Source organism: Rhinoderma darwinii, chromosome 3, assembly GCF_050947455.1.
Source record: "Rhinoderma darwinii isolate aRhiDar2 chromosome 3, aRhiDar2.hap1, whole genome shotgun sequence".
NCBI lineage: Eukaryota > Metazoa > Chordata > Amphibia > Anura > Rhinodermatidae > Rhinoderma > Rhinoderma darwinii.
Genome location: NC_134689.1, coordinates 71,408,270 through 71,426,954, shown reverse-complemented (window position 1 = coordinate 71,426,954; position 18,685 = coordinate 71,408,270). Strand labels below are relative to the sequence as shown.

At 45.4% G+C, this 18,685-nt stretch overlaps 1 protein-coding gene across 1 annotated transcript in view; it reads right to left on the bottom strand.

Moving 5' to 3' along the window:
• DOCK2 (dedicator of cytokinesis 2) overlaps positions 1 to 18,685 on the bottom strand; it is a 963,684-nt gene that overhangs the window by 786,436 nt on the left and 158,563 nt on the right. The window contains exons 10-12 of the mRNA XM_075859372.1: positions 15,385 to 15,520; positions 13,638 to 13,713; positions 5,327 to 5,403 (exon numbers count right to left, since the gene is read on the bottom strand). Of these exons, the coding sequence (XP_075715487.1) occupies positions 5,327 to 5,403; positions 13,638 to 13,713; positions 15,385 to 15,520 (289 nt within the window). The remainder of the gene's footprint in view (positions 1 to 5,326; positions 5,404 to 13,637; positions 13,714 to 15,384; positions 15,521 to 18,685) is intronic.

Below are 18,685 nucleotides of genomic sequence, written 5' to 3'. Positions count from 1 at the left end.
AAGTGATCATCGGGGAGGTCACTTGGGCGCACAGGTATTTCCCGTTAATATGAAACGCAATAAAATTTTGCTTCCCTTTCAGGTCTCGTTTGCTGGCCGGTCTGCCACGGGCAGTGCCTTCGTGGATTCTGGCTCATCTGCTAATATCATGTCCGTGGAATTTGCTATGTCTCTAAAAATGCCTTTTATTGATTTGCCTTATCCTATCCCGGTAGTGGGTATCGACTCCACTCCTCTTGCTAATGGTTATTTTACTCAGCATACTCCTGTTTTTGAACTCCTTGTTGGCTCCATGCATTTGGAGCAGTGCTCTGTACTGGTGATGCAGGGATTATCGTCCGATCTGGTATTAGGTCTTCCCTGGTTGCAGCTGCATAATCCCACGTTTGATTGGAATACTGGGGATCTCACCAAATGGGGTAGTGAATGCCTGATGTCATGTCTTTCGGTTAACTCTATTTCTCCCCGGGAGGAGGTAAACACGCTTCCTGAGTTTGTTCAGGACTTCGCTGATGTGTTTTCTAAGGAGGCCTCCGAGGTGTTGCCCCCTCATAGAGATTACGATTGCGCCATCGATTTGGTGCCAGGTGCCAAGCTTCCTAAGGGTAGGATATTTAATCTTTCATGTCCTGAACGTGAAGCTATGAGGGAGTATATCCAAGAATGCCTGGCCAAGGGTTTCATTCGCCCCTCGACTTCTCCTGTAGGTGCTGGCTTCTTCTTTGTGGGGAAGAAGGATGGTGGTCTTAGGCCGTGCATTGATTATCGGAACCTGAATAAGGTCACCGTAAGGAACCAGTATCCCCTTCCTTTGATTCCGGATCTTTTTAATCAGGTTCAGGGGGCCCAATGGTTTTCTAAGTTCTATCTACGGGGGGCATATAACCTTATCCGCATCAAAGAGGGGGATGAGTGGAAAAGTGCGTTCAACACACCCGAAGGTCATTTCGAATACCTGGTCATGCCCTTTGGGTTGTGTAATGCCCCTGCCGTCTTCCAGAATTTTATTAATGAAATCCTGAGAGATTACCTGGGTAATTTTCTTGTAGTGTACCTTGATGACATACTGGTGTTTTCCAAGGACTGGTCCTCCCACGTGGAGCATGTCAGGAAGGTCCTCCAGGTCCTCCGGGAGAATAATCTGTTTGCGAAGACCGAAAAATGTGTGTTTGGGGTACAGGAGATACCATTTTTAGGTCAAATCCTCACTCCTCATGAACCCTGCCAAGGTTCAGGCTGTGGCGGAATGGGTCCAACCTGCCTCCCTGAAGGCGCTACAGTGTTTTTTGGGGTTCGCTAACTATTACAGGAGATTTATTGCCAACTTCTCGGTCGTCGCTAAGCCTCTTACGGACCTTACTCGCAAGGGTGCTGATGTCCTCCATTGGCCCCCTGAGGCCGTCCAGGCTTTTGAGACCCTCAAGAAGTGCTTTATCTCGGCCCCCGTGCTGGTTCAGCCCAACCAAAGGGAGCCATTTATTGTGGAGGTTGACGCATCCGAGGTGGGAGTGGGGGCCGTCTTGTCCCAGGGTACCAGCTCCCTCACCCATCTCCGCCCCTGTGCTTACTTCTCTAGGAAGTTTTCGCCCACGGAGAGTAACTATGATATTGGCAACCGCGAACTTTTAGCCATTAAATGGGCTTTTGAAGAGTGGCGTCACTTCCTGGAGGGGGCCAGACACCAGGTAACGGTCCTTACTGACCACAAGAATCTGGTTTTCCTAGAATCTGCCCGGAGGCTTAATCCTAGACAAGCTCGTTGGGCACTATTCTTTACCAGATTTAATTTCTTGGTTACCTATAGGGCTGGGTCCAAAAATATTAAGGCTGATGCACTGTCACGTAGTTTCTTGGCCAATCCTCCTTCCGAGAAGGATCCTGCTTGTATTTTACCCCCTGGTATAATCGTTTCTGCCACTGATTCTGATTTCGCTTCTGACATCGCGGCTGATCAAGGTTCAGCTCCCGGGAACCTCCCTGGGGACAAACTGTTTGTCCCCCTGCAATTCCGGCTAAGGGTACTCAGGGAAAACCATGACTCCGCACTATCTGGTCATCCTGGCATCTTGGGTACCAAACACCTCATTACCAGAAACTATTGGTGGCCTGGGTTGCCTAAAGACGTTAGGGCTTACGACGCCGCTTGTGAGGTTTGTGCTAGGTCCAAGACCCCTAGGTCCCGACCTGCGGGCTTACTACGTTCCTTGCCCATTCCCCAGAGACCTTGGACCCATATCTCCATGGATTTTATCACCGATTTGCCTCCATCTCAGGGCAAGTCGGTGGTGTGGGTGGTAGTAGACCGCTTCAGCAAGATGTGCCACTTTGTGCCCCTTAAGAAACTACCTAACGCCAAGACGTTAGCTTAGTTGTTTGTTAAACACATCCTGCGTCTCCATGGGGCCCCAGTCAATATAGTTTCTGACAGAGGGGTACAATTTGTTTCCTTATTTTGGAGAGCTTTTTGTAAAAAGTTGGAGATTGATCTGTCCTTCTCCTCCGCCTTCCATCCCGAAACTAATGGCCAAACGGAAAGGACTAACCAATCCCTGGAACAATATTTAAGGTGTTTCATCTCTGACTGTCAATTTGATTGGGTCTCATTCCTTCCCCTTGCCGAATTTTCCCTGAATAACCGGGTCAGTAACTCGTCAGGGGTCTCCCCGTTTTTCTGTAATTTCGGGTTTAACCCAAGGTTCTCCTCCGTTTCTCCTGGTTGTTCCAATAATCCCGAGGTAGAGGACGTTCATCGGGAACTGTGCACAGTCTGGGCCCAGGTTCAGAAGAACCTAGAGGCGTCCCAGAGCATACAAAAGATTCAGGCTGATAGTAGACGTTCTGCTAACCCCCGGTTTGTCGTCGGGGATCTGGTCTGGTTGTCGTCCAGGAACTTGCGCCTTAAGGTCCCGTCCAGGAAGTTTGCTCCCCGATTTATTGGACCTTATAAGATCATTGAAGTCCTCAACCCTGTATCCTTCCGTCTGGAGCTGCCCCCATCCTTTCGCATACATGACGTCTTCCATGCCTCCCTCCTTAAACGCTGCTCCCCGTCCTGGTCCCCCTCGAGGAAACCTCCTGTTCCCGTTCTCACCCCTGAGGGGGTGGAGTTCGAGGTGGCCAAGATTATGGACAGTAGGATGATCCATGGCTCCCTCCAGTACCTGGTCCATTGGAGAGGATACGGGCCGGAGGAGAGGACTTGGGTACCTGCTCGTGATGTTCACGCTGGGGTATTGATCAGGAGGTTCCACCTTCTCTTCCCCACTAAACCGGGTCCTCTTAGTAAGGGTCCGGTGGCCCCTCATAAAAGGGGGAGTACTGTAAAGGATCTGCCAGGTACTACGTCTGGGTATACTCCCGGGATTAATCAGTCGACACCTGAGGCCAGACCTCTTAGACTGACACCGGCTCCCACCAACCAGGATGGCAGGCTCAGGAGTGGGAGAGCCTATCGCGGCCTGGTCAGTCGGAGTTAGCTCCGCCCCCTGTCCATTTATACCTGCCGTGTTCTCTTCCTCAGTGCTTGTTATTCTTCTTGGATTCCTGGCCCCACTGCTGCCTTGCTCCAGCCTGCTTCTGCCGTGCTTCTGCCTTGCTTCAGTTCCGTTTATCCTGCTTCGCTTTGCCCCTGGCTTGCTTCCTGCTCCGTGCTCTCGTTGGTATACTCCACTTCATCCTGATCCTGACTGACTCATTCACCGCTCCGTTTCCTCGCGGCGTTCCGTGGGCTACTGTCCCTTCCCTTGCGTGTTCCCTGTTTGTACTCCCTTGCACTTAGACAGCGTAGGGACCGCCGCCAAGTTGTACCCCGTCGCCTAGGGCGGGTCGTTGAAAGTAGGCAGGGACAGGGCGGTGGGTAGATTAGGGCTCACTTGTTCCCTTCACCTCCTTCCTGCCATTACAGGACTTGTCCCAGAGTGAACCGTTTTTTAGATACGCTTCTATTATTTCATGCAATCAGTGACTCGCGTCTCCTTAAGTAAATCCCCCTGGGTAGCATTACTGAATAAACTGCGTCCCGATATCCCCAAGTATACTCAAAACTTTCATTTATATTTCTGGAAGCTGGGATCACGATAACAGGGGCATAGAAGACTCCTTCAAAGATCCTAGATCGTGTGAAACTGAAATTGTTATGGATCAGGTCAATGAAAAACTATCAAGTATTTTTTAGGATCGGTTTAAACTGTTTGAGTAGATTTGGTCACCTAGGATTACTAATTCTGCGGACATGAGAATAATCTCTGCTCTACATTGATTGTGTGGTGGACGCTGAAACTACTTGTGATCATAATGGCGGAGGGATCAGAGACAATTCTTCTTTATTTTCCTCTTATTCCCCCAACCCTCTTTCTTTCTTTTCCCTAAATCTTTTGTAAAGTTCCCTGTACATGGTGTTAGGAAGCATCTGTGTCTTTAAGATCGCCATGACTACTGATCTAGCTTCTGGGCGGTTCTGTTTACTTCCTGAGCCTATCCCACTTCTCTGTCTTCTTCCTATCAGGTGTAGGGTGGGGCTCTCACTTACTCCGTGCCCTAGGCTTTTGGACTTCTTGGAAACTGACCTCGGCTTGTCTCTCGTTAACCCCTTGTTTACCGACTTTGATTATCTGCTACCAGCTGGTTTTGACCTCTGAAGTACCTGATTTCCACTGGCTCTGTTTTGGACTTTCTGTTTACCCTCTGTCTGTCTGGTTACCTGTTCAGGTATAGCCTGCATTGCTCCCCTTATCCAACACTGAACTCTGTTAGAACAACCTGCGTTCTGTGCAGCAAAAACCATCGCGCCTTGCGGTGGGCTCTGGCCAATACGTCAGAGTAGCCTTCGATTCTGTCGATCAGAGTTGTGATGGATTTGGGGTGGTAGTTTTATTTGCACGCTTACTCCCTTGTTGTGTTGTTGTACTTCGTTTTGTTTCATATTGTGGTGATATGTTGACTTTGCAGATCTTGCTGTTCTTTTTTTGAATGTTTTAAATGTAATGTCAATATGTGTTTCATGTATTACCTTAATAAAAACGATTGAAACATAAAATCTCTCCTGGGGCTTGACACTATACATCTCGGTCACTATGATGTTGGCACTCTGCCTTTACTGTATATCATTAGTAACTAGATAATATCCTACAATGGCATCAGACTTGACACAATACTATTGAGTCACGAAGGACATTGCTTTGGAGTACTATTTTATATAGAGGAGAATTATGTATAGAATAAAAAGTGTAATGTATGTGTTGTGGTATTACATTTATAAAGAATCTGAGAATTTGCAGTGATTCAATTGCATTATATTTCATTTTAAAACAGGCTGACATTCATTCACCTTGTCCACCGCTGTCTCCTTTTAATGCTGTGACTTTGTTAAGAAGACTGTGCAAAAAATCGTTCTCTGCTACAACCCTGAAGGAACAAAGTTAAGATGTCATTTGACAACTGTTACTTTATTGTGACATTAAAACATCAATTAACTGGCTGTATATCAACTTACACCATGCCTTACAGGGAAAATAAGGCTACATATTGCAGTACACACATTCTGTAACAGTACAACCTGCTTTGTCTCATGCACACGATATTGCGGCACCCATTACATTGTAATTATGGATTTCATGATATGTCTGTGTTGGAGTAGAAAGATATACCACATTTGGCCTCATGCACACGGCCGTGACCGTAATCACGGCCTGCGATTGCGAGCACGTCCTGCGCTGACTGCCGCGGGCTGCATTTTCGTGCCGTGCTCCCATACAAAGTATGGGAGCGTGGCCCGTAAAAATCAAAAAGTATGGACACGCTCCATAATTCCCGGCACGGTTCTACTGCACGGACACCCTTCCATATCGATACGGAAAGGTGTCCGCGGCCAATAGAATCGGGCAGGGCCGTAATTGCGGACCGTATTGCAGTCCGCTATTATGGAGTTTTTTTTACGGTCATGTGCATGAGGCCTTATCCATTCAAATTGGATCTTGACCACTTCGTGACCAGAAACTTTACCCCCCTTCCTAACCAGGCCCATTATCAAGTTTTAGCCATGTGCCAATTTAAAAGCAAATTGTTGTTCTATTTCTCTTCCAAATTACATGTGTTTGGTTGCGTTTTTCTCTGAATATATTGGGCTTCCGTATTGTGTAAAAAAAAAAAAGATAAGGAAAAATGGGAAAGAAATGTGAATATGTGATTTTAGGTGATGTTTTTGTTTTTACATCTGGTGCATTCCACTGGATAAACACACCTGAATACATATTTGGCAACTTCTGCCAACTACAGCAATACCAAATATGTGAGCATTTCTTACATGCTGGGTGCAAGGCAGAGCTTACAATTAATACAATTTTCCAAAGCTGGTTTGCTGAAACAATACGACCATTACAGATGTTGTGAAGTGTCAAAAAATTGATGCCATATGCTCAGGATAGGCCATCAATACCTGATCGGTTGGGGTCCAACTACCGCCCCCAACCCCCGCTGATCTGCTGTTTTGAAGAGGATGCTTCGCTCGTACGAGCGCTGCTTCCCCTTTATTCCCTTTACTGCTCACACTGTGAATCGCCAACACACTTGTACCAGCAGTCCATAGTATTACATCCTTCTCCCAGTGAAGTGAACAGACTGTAATACTGTGAACCGCCACTACAAGTGTGTCCATGATACACAGTGAACAGTGACAGAAATGAAGGGGTAGTAGCGCTCCTACGAGTGTTGTGGCCCCTGCATAACAGCTGATCGGTGGGGCTGCCGGGAGCTGACCGATCAGATATTGATGACCTATCCTGACAGTAGGCCATCAATTTTTGGGGACTTGAAAACACCTTTAACACCCACAAAATGACTCTTTTATGGAAAGCAACTTACTTCAGGGTTGTAGCAGAGAAAAATTTGAAAATCTACAGTATAAAATATCTGCAGCATGTGGATGAGATTTGTAAAATCTCATCTACTTGCCTTCTGCTGTAATCTGCTGCAAATCCGCAAGTAAAATCTGCAGCGCGTCCGCCGCATGTAAAATCACCCTAAGGCTGGTGACTTCGGCCGCGACATAGGTCGCACGGCTAAAGTTCGCTATGTGCCATAGCCTAAACTTCAAGTAATGAAAGTCGCCGTTATTTGTTCTGGTGCTGTATATATGTACTGACCTTTGTTCTGGGGCTGTATATATGTACTGAGATTTGTTCTGGGGCTGTATATGTGTACTGAGCTTTGTTCTGGTGCTGTATATATGTACTGAACTTTGTTCTGGTGCTGTATTTATGTACTCCGCTTGGTTCTGGTACTGTATATATGTCAGAGCTTGGTTCAAGTGCTGTATTTATGTACTCCGCTTGGTTCTGGTACTGTATATATGTCAGAGCTTGGTTCAAGTGCTGTATTTATGTACTGAGGTTGGTTCTGGAGCTGTATATATGTATTGAGCTTGGCTCTCGTGCCATATATATGTATGAGCTTGGTTCTGGAGCTGTAATTATATAGGATATATTTTTAATAACAAAATTGCAGGGCAGATGGAATTGTTTTCAATTCATTGTATATTTAATGGGAACCTTTCTGGTAGTTTTAACCCCTTGAACTGCCACCATGCGGGAATACATGACCTGACAATATTTCCAAATGTATGTTTTTTTTCAGATGCAGCAAAATCTATAAAATAAATTTTTAAAACGGAACACACTATATGCTAATTACTCATTAAAGGGTCATGGGGCGGTGCCGCTATCCTGAAGTCACATAAACCTGCCTCCAAATCCACCCTTCCATGTTTGATTGACATCCCCCTGGCTGATACAACTTTCTTGGATGCGCCATTGTTTTGGACTACTTGGGCATGCACCATGCAGCAAGGTGTACTCTGCCCGGCTTCATTGCTGCACCGCGCATGCCAGGGGAGTACAAGGCAACGGCGCATCCGCAAGATGTGGGATGTCAGGGGGATGTCAATCAAAATTTGGGGGGGTGCCATTTAAATTTTCACCTCAGGCAGCAAAAAAGCTAGAATCGACCTGCAGCCTATAATGTGCTGGGAAGACTCCCTGCGCAGGCCGGCGTGATCACGTCACTGCATCATGCTGGTCTGCGCTTGTGTCCCAAACTGAGCCTTGCAGCGCTCCGTCCGTCGCAAGAACGGGGCAAGGTAAGTACAATATTTTTTCGTTTTGCTGTGTGGCACCATATACAAGATGGGGGAGCAGGGTAGCAATATATTCAAGGGGGGAGCATGGTGGCACTATATACGAGGGGGGGGAGCAGGGTGGCACTATATACAGAGGCGAGCAGGGTGGCACTATATACAAGGGAGGAAGCTGGTTGCACTATATCTATATACAAGGGGGGAGCAGGGTGGCACTATATACAAGGGGGGAAGCAGGGTGGCACTACAAACAAGGGGGGAGCAGGGTGGCACTATATACTAGGGGGGGCTGTGTGGCACTATACAGTGGGGACTGTGTGGCACTATATACAAGGGGCTGTGTGGCACTACTAAGGGGAGGACGTGTGGCACTAATAAAGGGGGGCTGTGTGAGCCCCCCTGTAGATAGCTCCAGATACAGCACCATGTTGATAGCTCCAGACACAGTCCCCCTATACATAGTGCCACACACAGCCCACCTGTAGATAGCGCCACACACAGCCTCCCTGTAGATAGCGCCACACACAGCCCCCTGTAGATAGCACCACACACAGCCCCCCTATAGATAGTGCCAGATACAGCCCCCCTATAGATAGCGCCACACACAGCCCCCTGTACATTGCTTCACACACAGCCCCCTGTACATAGCGCCAGACACAGCCCCCCTGTAGATAGCGGCAGATACAGCCCCCCTGTAGATAGCTCCACACACAGCCCTCCTGTAGATTGCTCCACACACAGCCCCCCTGTAGATAGTGCCAGATACAGCCCCCCTATAGATAGCGCCACACACAGCCCCCTGTACATTGCTTCACACACAGCCCCCTGTACATAGCGCCAGACACAGCCCCCCTGTAGATAGCGGCAGATACAGCCCCCCTGTAGATAGCTCCACACACAGCCCTCCTGTAGATTGCTCCACACACAGCCCCCCTGTACATAGCGCCAGACACAGCCCCCTGTAGATAGCTCCAGACACAGCTCCCCTGTACATAGCGCCAGATACAGCCCTCCTGTAGATAGCGCCACACACAGCCCCCCTGTACATAGCTCCAGATACAGCCCCCCTGTAGATAGCGCCACACACAGCCTCCCTTTACATAGCGCCAAATACAGCCTCCCTATACATAGCGCCACACACAGCCCCTCCTGTAGATAGCGTCATACACAGCCCCCTGTACATAGCGCCAGATACAGCCCCCCTGTACATAGCGCCAGACACAGCCCCCCTGTAGATTGCTCCACACACAGCCCCCCTGTAGAAAGCGCCACACACAGCCCCCTGTAGATAGGGCCACACACAACCCCCCTGTAGATAGCGCCACACACAGCCCCCTGTAGATAGCGCCATACACAGCCCCCCTGTACATAGCACCAAATACAGCCCCAATGTACATAGCGCCACACACACAGCCCCCTGTAGATAGCGCCACACACAGCCCCCTGTACATAGTGCCACACACAGCCGCCATGTAGATAGAGACACACACAGCCCCCTGTACATAGTGCCAGATACAGCCCCCCTGTACATAGTGCCAGACACAGCCCCCCTATAGATTGCTCCATACACAGCCCCCCTGTAGAAAGCGCCATACACAGCCCCCTGTAGATAGCGCCACACAGCCCCCCTGTAGATAGCGCCACACACAGCCCCCCTGTAGATAGTGCCACACACAGCCCCCCTGTAGATAGCTCCAGACACAGCTCCCCTGTTGGTAGCGCAACACAACCCCCTTATACTTTGTGCCACATTGCCGCCAGAGAGGAGAGGAGTAGAGGTAGCCGGCCCTATTGCTGCCACCCTCCGCTCTGCTTTGACGTCAATCACCGTCAGAAGAAGGCAGGAGTCTTTCAGCGGCGTTCTCACTGGTGTCTATGCCGGCCCGGGAGTGGACCAGTCCAGTCACCTGACTGCGCCCAGCGGGACATTTTGCAGACCACCCGGGACGGCGGGACAGTGGCGAGAAACCGGGACTGTCCCGCCGGATCCAGGACGGTTGGGAGGTATGGGGATGGGATGGGAGAAATTATGGAACTATATTTTACCCCTATTGATCCTTTAGTCAGTGAAGGAACTGAAGCTTAATGAGGTTGGATATTATAACAATGATTATAAAACTCAAAACATGACAGGATTCCAACACAGTAATGATGCATTAACAAAAAAATATGTCATATTTAAGTATGTTCCACACCTAGTAAATCAAAAGATGTGTAACTTGGCAAGGGTTTTATTTTTATTTTTTTCATTCCTCCTTCCTTTCTTCCTTCCTTCTCCCTAGGGCAGGAAGGGGGGATATGTGGAGGGGAGTGAGTATGGGTTAACAGTGTCAAAAACGTAGCATTGTTTTACTTTTTTTATTTATACGATGTATTTTGTGACTATTCTGTCTGTTGTGGTAAAAAAAAAATGGACACGGGTTGCCAAAAACTTTTTACATAAGTCTATATATCATGGATACTAATAAATATTAATAAGTCACTTGGTGTATTGTATCTATCTACAAATATTAAAAATAGCTGTGTTGCGCTCTAACATATAAGTAAATTAGTACTCAGACCCTCATTGAACAATGTAGTTTGCATTATTAGAAGGTTTAACTAGCACAAATGTTTGTAAAGTTGTAAATATAAACTAAACTGAGTGCCTTATATAAGCATATAAAAGATCCAATAACTGTCAAATGGCCAGGTATAAAAGCAAATGCGCAACCAGGTTAATTCAGATACCATACAGTACAAATAATAATTTATTTACTGAATAAGCTATAAAGAGTCAAATTAAAATATTAATGTATGCTTTAAAATATATGGAATATGGAATTATTTACAATTCTTATTCATATACGGAAATGATGAACAATAAATAGTTAAATTTTGTATGAAACCATATTGCAGCATTGTGTGTGATTCACCACACGCACGCACGTACGTACGTACGTACGTACGTACGTACGTACGTACGTACGTACGTACGTACATCTACTTCTATGATGTACAAGACTCTTAAAGAGGATCTGTCACCAGATTTTGCAACCTCTATCTCCTATTGCAGCAGATCGGCGCTGCAATGTAGATAAGAGTAACGTTTTTGTTTTTTTCAAAAACGAGCATTTTTGGCCAAGTTATGACCATTTTTATATTTAAGCAAATGAGGCTTTCTTAAGTACAACTGGGTGTGTTTAAAGTTAAGTACAAGTGGGCGTGTATTGTGTATGTACATCTGGGCGTTTTTACTTGTTTTACTAGCTGGGCGTTGTGACTAGAAGTGTATGATGCTGACGAATCAGCATCATCCACTTCTCTTCGTTAACACCCAGCTTCTGGCAGTGCACAGACACACAGCGTGTTCTCGAGAGATCACGCTGTGACGTCACTTCCTGCCCCAGGTCCTGTATCGTGTCGGACAAGCGAGGACACATCGGCACCAGGCGACAGAGGCTACATCGACTTACCTGCAAACGCCGATGCTGCTGCAGAATCAACTGTAGCCTCTGTCGCCTGGTGCCGATGTGTCCTCGCTCGTCCGTCACGATGCAGGACCTGGGGCAGGAAGTGACGTCACAGCGTGATCTCTCGAGAACACGCTGTGTGTCTGTGCACTGCCAGAAGCTGGGTGTTAACGAAGAGAAGTGGATGATGCTGATTCGCCAGCATTATACACTTCTATTCACAACGCCCAGCTAGTAAAAGAATTAAAAACGCCCAGATGTACATACACAATACACGCCCAGTTGTACATAACTTTAAACACGCCCAGTTGTACTTAAGAAAGGCTCATTTGCATAAATATAAAAATGGTCATAACTTGGCCAAAAATGCTCGTTTTTTTAAAAAAAAAAACGTTATTGTTATCTACATTGCAGCGCTGATCTGCTGCAATAGGAGATAGGGGTTGCAAAATCTGGTGACAGAGCCTCTTTAAGTTTCATTTCCCGGCCCCAGAGCCTATATCCGCAGAAGTGCTAGCAGGTAGAATCACAATAAGGCAAATTTATCCATGTGTCGCAGGTGTAAATTTGGCTCCTGAAAACTATTTAAGGTGATATTCCCCATGTTGATCACATGCTGAGAAAACGTTTTAAGTCACCTTTGGGGTCTTTTTTTCTTTTCTTAAAACATGCATTTATTTACTGATAAAAATAAATTTTTAATGTACTTTTACTAAATAAAATACACTGCTTCGCTTTTTTTAGCGTCTATGTATCACAGTACACAGAAGCCGTAGAAAGCTGCTCTGAGCCGAATCAGTTGTTTTTTTTGCATTTTTTTGTTTGTTTTGTTACCTTGTGGGTTAAATATTGTGTTGATGTTAATATAAGGATCATTACAAATCACAGGAAAATGGCATATATTTACTTTAAAAAAATCACAGAAAAAGGCAATCCTTACTGATACAAGGGCAGGTTCAAGCACCAGTTACCAGCAGGATACAGACAAGCCACAATGCTACATGGAGGGAGGTTGAAAAGGTGCAAAATACTGATGAACAGCCACTCTCACACCTACTGTTCATGAGGAGGGTGGTTGCTTAGTATTATTATAAGCTAAGGTTTGCATAAGGGTGGCAGTCACACGGTTACGTGTAGTGCACCATGCCGGCTTGCAGCCTATTCATCATGGCCATACTATTAGATTAGGTGGGCTGCCCAGCACCTTCTAGGTGTACCACACTAAGTACTATCACCCCTTTCTCCCCCAGCATTGAAAGGCCTGCCTGCATCCTGTAAAAAAAATAGACATGAAAAACATGAGGTAGTTGATATTTTGGCCAAAATACGAAAGCTCGCAACCTGCGTCAAGGATCACCATCGTCTTGCAAATCTCTATACTTAAGCATTTTAGCATTGTGGCTTGTCTGCGTCCTGCTGGGAACTGGTCCTTGAACCTGCCCTTATGTAAGGGTCATTACCCTTGAAATACAGCACCAGGAAAGTTAATACATTACGTTACATGTCACCACATATTAAAACAGAGAGTCGAAAAATAAAAATACACCGGAGTGCTTCTTTAAACATTTGTATAGTGGAGGCAGGATTATTTCAGGTTGTAAGCTTTTCTGAACAATAACATTTAAAGATGCCTTCTTTTTATTTCCACCACCACTGTTTCAGAATTGAAGCGAGCCAACTTCACTATAATATTGAAAAAACCTCCTAACATTTATTTAATCAAACAGTTGTATAATAGTAACTACTTCAGAATATAAATGGGATAATTTTTCTATATACACTAATTGTATAGTCAACTAAATTCTGTATAGTTTTAATAAGTCTATCAAGATAGCACTTTACTTAAGATGGTCCATTTACTAGCAAAGCTGTGTATTATCAAAAGTTTGACACTTGGTACATCTGTTCATGAATAATTGAAGGGACATTTTTATGCACTTAGCTTTTCATTTATTAATGCCTTATGATACTATCTGCATTGCTTTAGTAACAAGCGGGAAATTCTTCAATTAATTTGTAGATTCTGGAAATGCAAATGAAGGACTTTTAATACTTACGGATGGAAGGGTATAAAATGCTGCTTTTCTTCATCGCTTTCAGCTTTTCCTTTCATCACGTCAGTGATGTCCATTACTGGTGAAAGTAAACAGTCCAAGGTCAAGTCTGAACATATTAATAATATTCGCGAAACATGGCTGTGAAATGTGCTGTTAAAATGCTGAGAAATTCAAGCATGTGGAAACTAAAAGTGCCAAATAAATCAGGTTTGACTTCTAAAACTATAATGATTATACAGCCTCAATACAATTCTTTTACTACTATAATATCTCATAGGTACTTGGGTATACAGATTCTACTTACAATGCTCCACCAAAATAAACAAAACACATTTCTATAATTCATTAACCCCTTAGTGACCACCCTATTTTAGGCCCTAATGACCGAGCTATTTTTTTAATTTTTTTTTTCCGTTTTTCTAGTCGCATTCAAAGAGCTATAACTTTTTTATTTTTCCGTCGACAAAGCTTTATGAGGACGTGTTTTTTTTGCGGGATTAGCTTTACTTTTTAATGGCACCATATTAGGGTGCATATCATTTTGTTTATTAACTTTTATTAACTTTTTTTTGGGGGCAATAGAAAAAAACTCCTGAAGTTCCGCCATTGTTCTATGTGTTTTAAATTGACGCTGTTCACTGTGCAATGTAAATAACATGTTACCTTTTTCCTATGGCTCGGTACGATTACGACAATACCACATATGTAGTTTATTTTATGTTTTACGACTTTTGCACAGTAAAAACACTTTTGAACTAAAATTATTTGTTTTTGCCACGTCGCTTTCCAAGAGCCGTAATTTTTTTATTTTTCCATCAATGCAGTGATTTTGTGGGCTTATTTTTTGCGGGACTAGATGTAGTTTTGATTGGTACTGTTTTGGGGTACATTGGACTTATTGATTAACTTTTATTATGACTTTTTTGGGGGGCATTGGGAAAAAATAACAATATTGCCATCTTTTTTTTGCGTTTTTTTTTTACGGTCTTCACCTTGCGGTTTAAATGACCTATTACCGTTACTGTTTGAGTCATTATGGTCGCGGCGATACCATATATGTGTAATTAAATTAACTTTTACTAAATAAAACCACTTTTTATTGGAAAAAAATTGTTTTATTTATTTTTTTACTGTCATTTTTACTGATCATTTTTATTTCACATTACTTACTTATTTTTTTAGTCCCACTAGGGGACTTTACTATGTGATCTTTATATCACTGCTATAATGCTATGGTATACTTAGTACGTCCTAATAGGCATATGCCCAGGGCAGACCTGGGGGATGTTATCAGACCCCCGGCTGCCATGGCACCCCATCGACGTGCCGCCAATGGAAGACACAGGGAGCTCCCTCCCTCTGTAAACAAGTTAAATGCCGTGGTCGCTATTGACCGCAACATTTAACGGGTTAAACGGCCACGATCGAAGTAAACTTAGATTGCGGTCGTTGGAGCAGGAGTCTGGCTGTCATCAGTCGGCCGAGCCCCGGCTCCAGCCTGCACGTGACTCCTGTGCAGGGCTTAGACTGGGCTGCCGTGAAAAGGTGACGGCCTAGTCTAAGGCCCCTTAGTGATCGCTGTGAAAAGGCCTATTGGTGGTCCCTAAGGGGTTAAAGGGGCTGTCTCCCTAAGACAAACCTCTGTCCAAAGGGCCCCATTAAGGCATAATACGGGAGCTTCTGTATGCTGCTCAAGAACTTTCCCTCTACAAATATTAATTATGGTATATTCATGGTCTTCTGATACCTGCAACTCCAAAGGGCCGCCTTAATCCTAGAGTGCACTTCTTTATATTTGTTTCTTTAAGGTCCATTCGTCCCATTCTGACAATTTGGCACACCAAATAAATTCTGTCTCTATTAAGATCCTTGTTTCCAAGATCCTAAATAAAATAAAATGCAATAATTTTATTAAGCAAAATTCCACAATTTGTTTCCTCTGTAGAGTTTTTTTCTTTTTTTTTTCTTGGGAATTGAAAGTGTATATAATTACGAGCTTCACATCAGAATCTATGCACTGAAATTTTAAGTAATGCTCTAAAATACCAAGGGGCTGACCATGACTCCACAGTGACTGCCCTAATGTCTGAATGATCATTGTGTCCCTGATTCAGAGCAGTTTATTTTTCAGACAGAAAAGCAACATAGTAAATTTTAAATGTATTCCTATTTAAAATACATGTTTCTTTTGCAATGCATTATTGCAGTTTGAATTATAATATCGACATTCCTCTTATATACCAATATACAGACACAAAAGTTTTAGGCAGTTGTGGAAAAATGCTGCAAAGTAAGAATGCTTTCAAAAATAGTGTTAATAGTTTTATTTTTTATTAATTATCAAAATCCAAAGCGAATGAACAAAACAGAAATCTAAATAAAATCAATATTTGGTGTGACCATACTTCGTCTTCAAGACACCGTAAATTCTTCTAGGTACACTTGCACACAGTTTTTGAAGGAATTCGGCAGGGAGGTTATTCCAAACCTCTTGGAGAACTAACCACAGATCTTCTGTGGATATAAGCTTCCTCAAATCCTTCTGTCTCTTCATGCAATCCCAGACAGACTCGATGATGTTAAGAACAGGACTCTGTGGGGGGTGGGGGGGGGGCATATTAATGCTTTCAGGGCTCCTTGTTCTACTTTACACTAAAAATAGCTCTTAATAACATTGGCTGTATGTTTGGGGATGTCTTGCTGCAGAATAAATTTGGAGCCAATCAGAAGCCTCCCTGATGGGATTGCAGTATTGCATTGTGGATAAGTATCTGCCTGTATTTGAGGACACCATTAATCCTGACCAAATTCACAACTCTATTTGCTGAAATGCAACCCCAAACTTGCGAGGAACCTCAACCATCACTGTTGCCTGCAGACACTCATTATTGTACCGCTCTCCAGCCATTCGGCAAACAAGCTTCCTTCTTTTATAGGCAAATATTTAACATTTTGACTCATCCGTTCCTATGTTTTCATGCATGGTTGAGTCGCTTCGCCTTGTTTCTACGTAAAAGGTATGGCTTTTTGGACACAATTCTTTCATGAAGACCACTTCTGGACAGACTTCTCCAAACAGTAGATGGGTGTAACTGGGTCCCACTGGTTTCTGCCAGTTCTGAGCTGATGGCACTGCTGGACATCTTCCGATTTTGAAGGGAAGTAAGCATCATGTGTCTTTGATCTTTTGCACTGTTTCCTTGGCCAACTACTGCATCTACGGTCCTCAACGTTGCCCATTCCTTGGTTCTTCTTCAGAAGAGCTTGAACAGCACATCTTGAAACTCCAGTCTGCTTTGAAATCTTTGCCTGGGAGAGACCTTGACAATGCAGTATAACTACCTTGTGCCTGGTTGCTGTGCTCAGTCTTGCCATGGTGGACCTGTGTCATGGCCGTGGGCCGTTCGGCTCACTCACCTCCTGACGACCGCAGCCATGGTTCTGCGAGTGCTGGCCCCAGTCTCCTCCTCAAGAGACGCCAGAGCTCACTTCCACTCACCTCGGCCGGGTCCCGTAGGGTGCGCGCGCACGCTCATGCCCGCTCTTAAACGGACAGCGCGCATACCAGACTTTTATGTCTAATTAGCCCATGAGCACCCTGGACTATAAGAAGGGCCCAGGTCCTTCCTCCCATGCCTGAGCGTTGTTGTCGTACCCTAAGTTTGCCTATGAAAATGGTCTCCTAGTGTCTTCCAGTTCCCAGTGTTTCCCATACCTGTATCCTGTATCCCGTGCTATCCTGGTCAAGAGCCATGCTGAGCTGTAGTCGTGCTGTGCTGCCTACAACACCTGTTCTGCCTTGCTTACTGTCCGAGCTGCCACAGGTACCCTATACAAACTATAGACTTTGACCTGCGCCCTGTTGGACAACTGCCATACCACCAAGGCGGTATGGTCCAGTGGGTCCACGAACCCAACGTCACAGTACGTTCAGGCCATGAACCCCGTTGGTCGATCCAAGACCAAGATGACGTCACAAGAGATGTGGGTAGATATGCTGGATCTCCAATCTCGACAGGACCATCTCTTCCTGGCCTTGAACATTCTCGCACGTCGGCAGGAGGCCCAAGCTGCCATTCCTCCTACTACACCTCCTGGCAGTGTTGATTCTCATACTACACCTCCTGGCAGGGTTTATTCCTGTTTTTCTTTGCCACTTCCTGACCGCTATGATGGAGACGCAGGTACCTGTCATGGATTTTTTAACCAGTGCCAGAGCCACTTCAGCCTGTATGTAAGGGCATTTTCATCTGAGGTCGCAAGGGTCGCTTTCATTATCTCTCTCCACACTGGCAAGGCTCTTGCATGGGCGAATCCTATCTGGGAGAGACAAGGACCAGAGACCCGTGACCTCCAGGGCTTCCTCCGTACTTTTCGCATGATGTTTGAGGAGCCTGGATGAGTCTCCTCTGCAGCGGCTTCCTTGTTAAACCTACGCCAGGAGACACCTCCATGGGCGAGTACGCCATCCACTTCCGCACCCTGGCAGGAGAACTGTTGTGGAACAATGAGGCTCTGGTGGCTACATTCTGGCAGGGTCTGTCTCCTAAGATTAATGACGAACTTGCCGCTCGAGATCTATGGTCTATCCTGGTTGACCTCATCCTTCTGTCAGCCCGGATTGATATGAGGATCCGAGAACGGCTCCAAGAAGCTCGTCGGGTGGGAGGCCTCCCTAGTCTGGTCCCACCCTTACAGCAACCTCTGCTGTCCTCAGGTGCCGATCCTCCTAAGGAGTCTGTGAGGATGGACCAGTGTAAGCTATCCACACAGGAGAAACAACGCAGACGCACTTCGGTACTCTGTCGCTATTGCGGCCTTGGAGGCCATCTTGTGCGTCTTTGTCCCCAAAAGTCCCAAAGCCTATGGTTGCTAGGAGAGACAACGTTGGGTAAAAAAGGACTTCTAAATTGTCCATACCCGTGACCATAGTGTCCGGTGAGAAAACGCATCGGGTCTCTGCGTATCTGGACTCTGGATCCACTGCTAATTTAATTTGTAGAGACCTGGTGGATCTTCTTCAATTATCCACTACCCCTCTGGAGAGG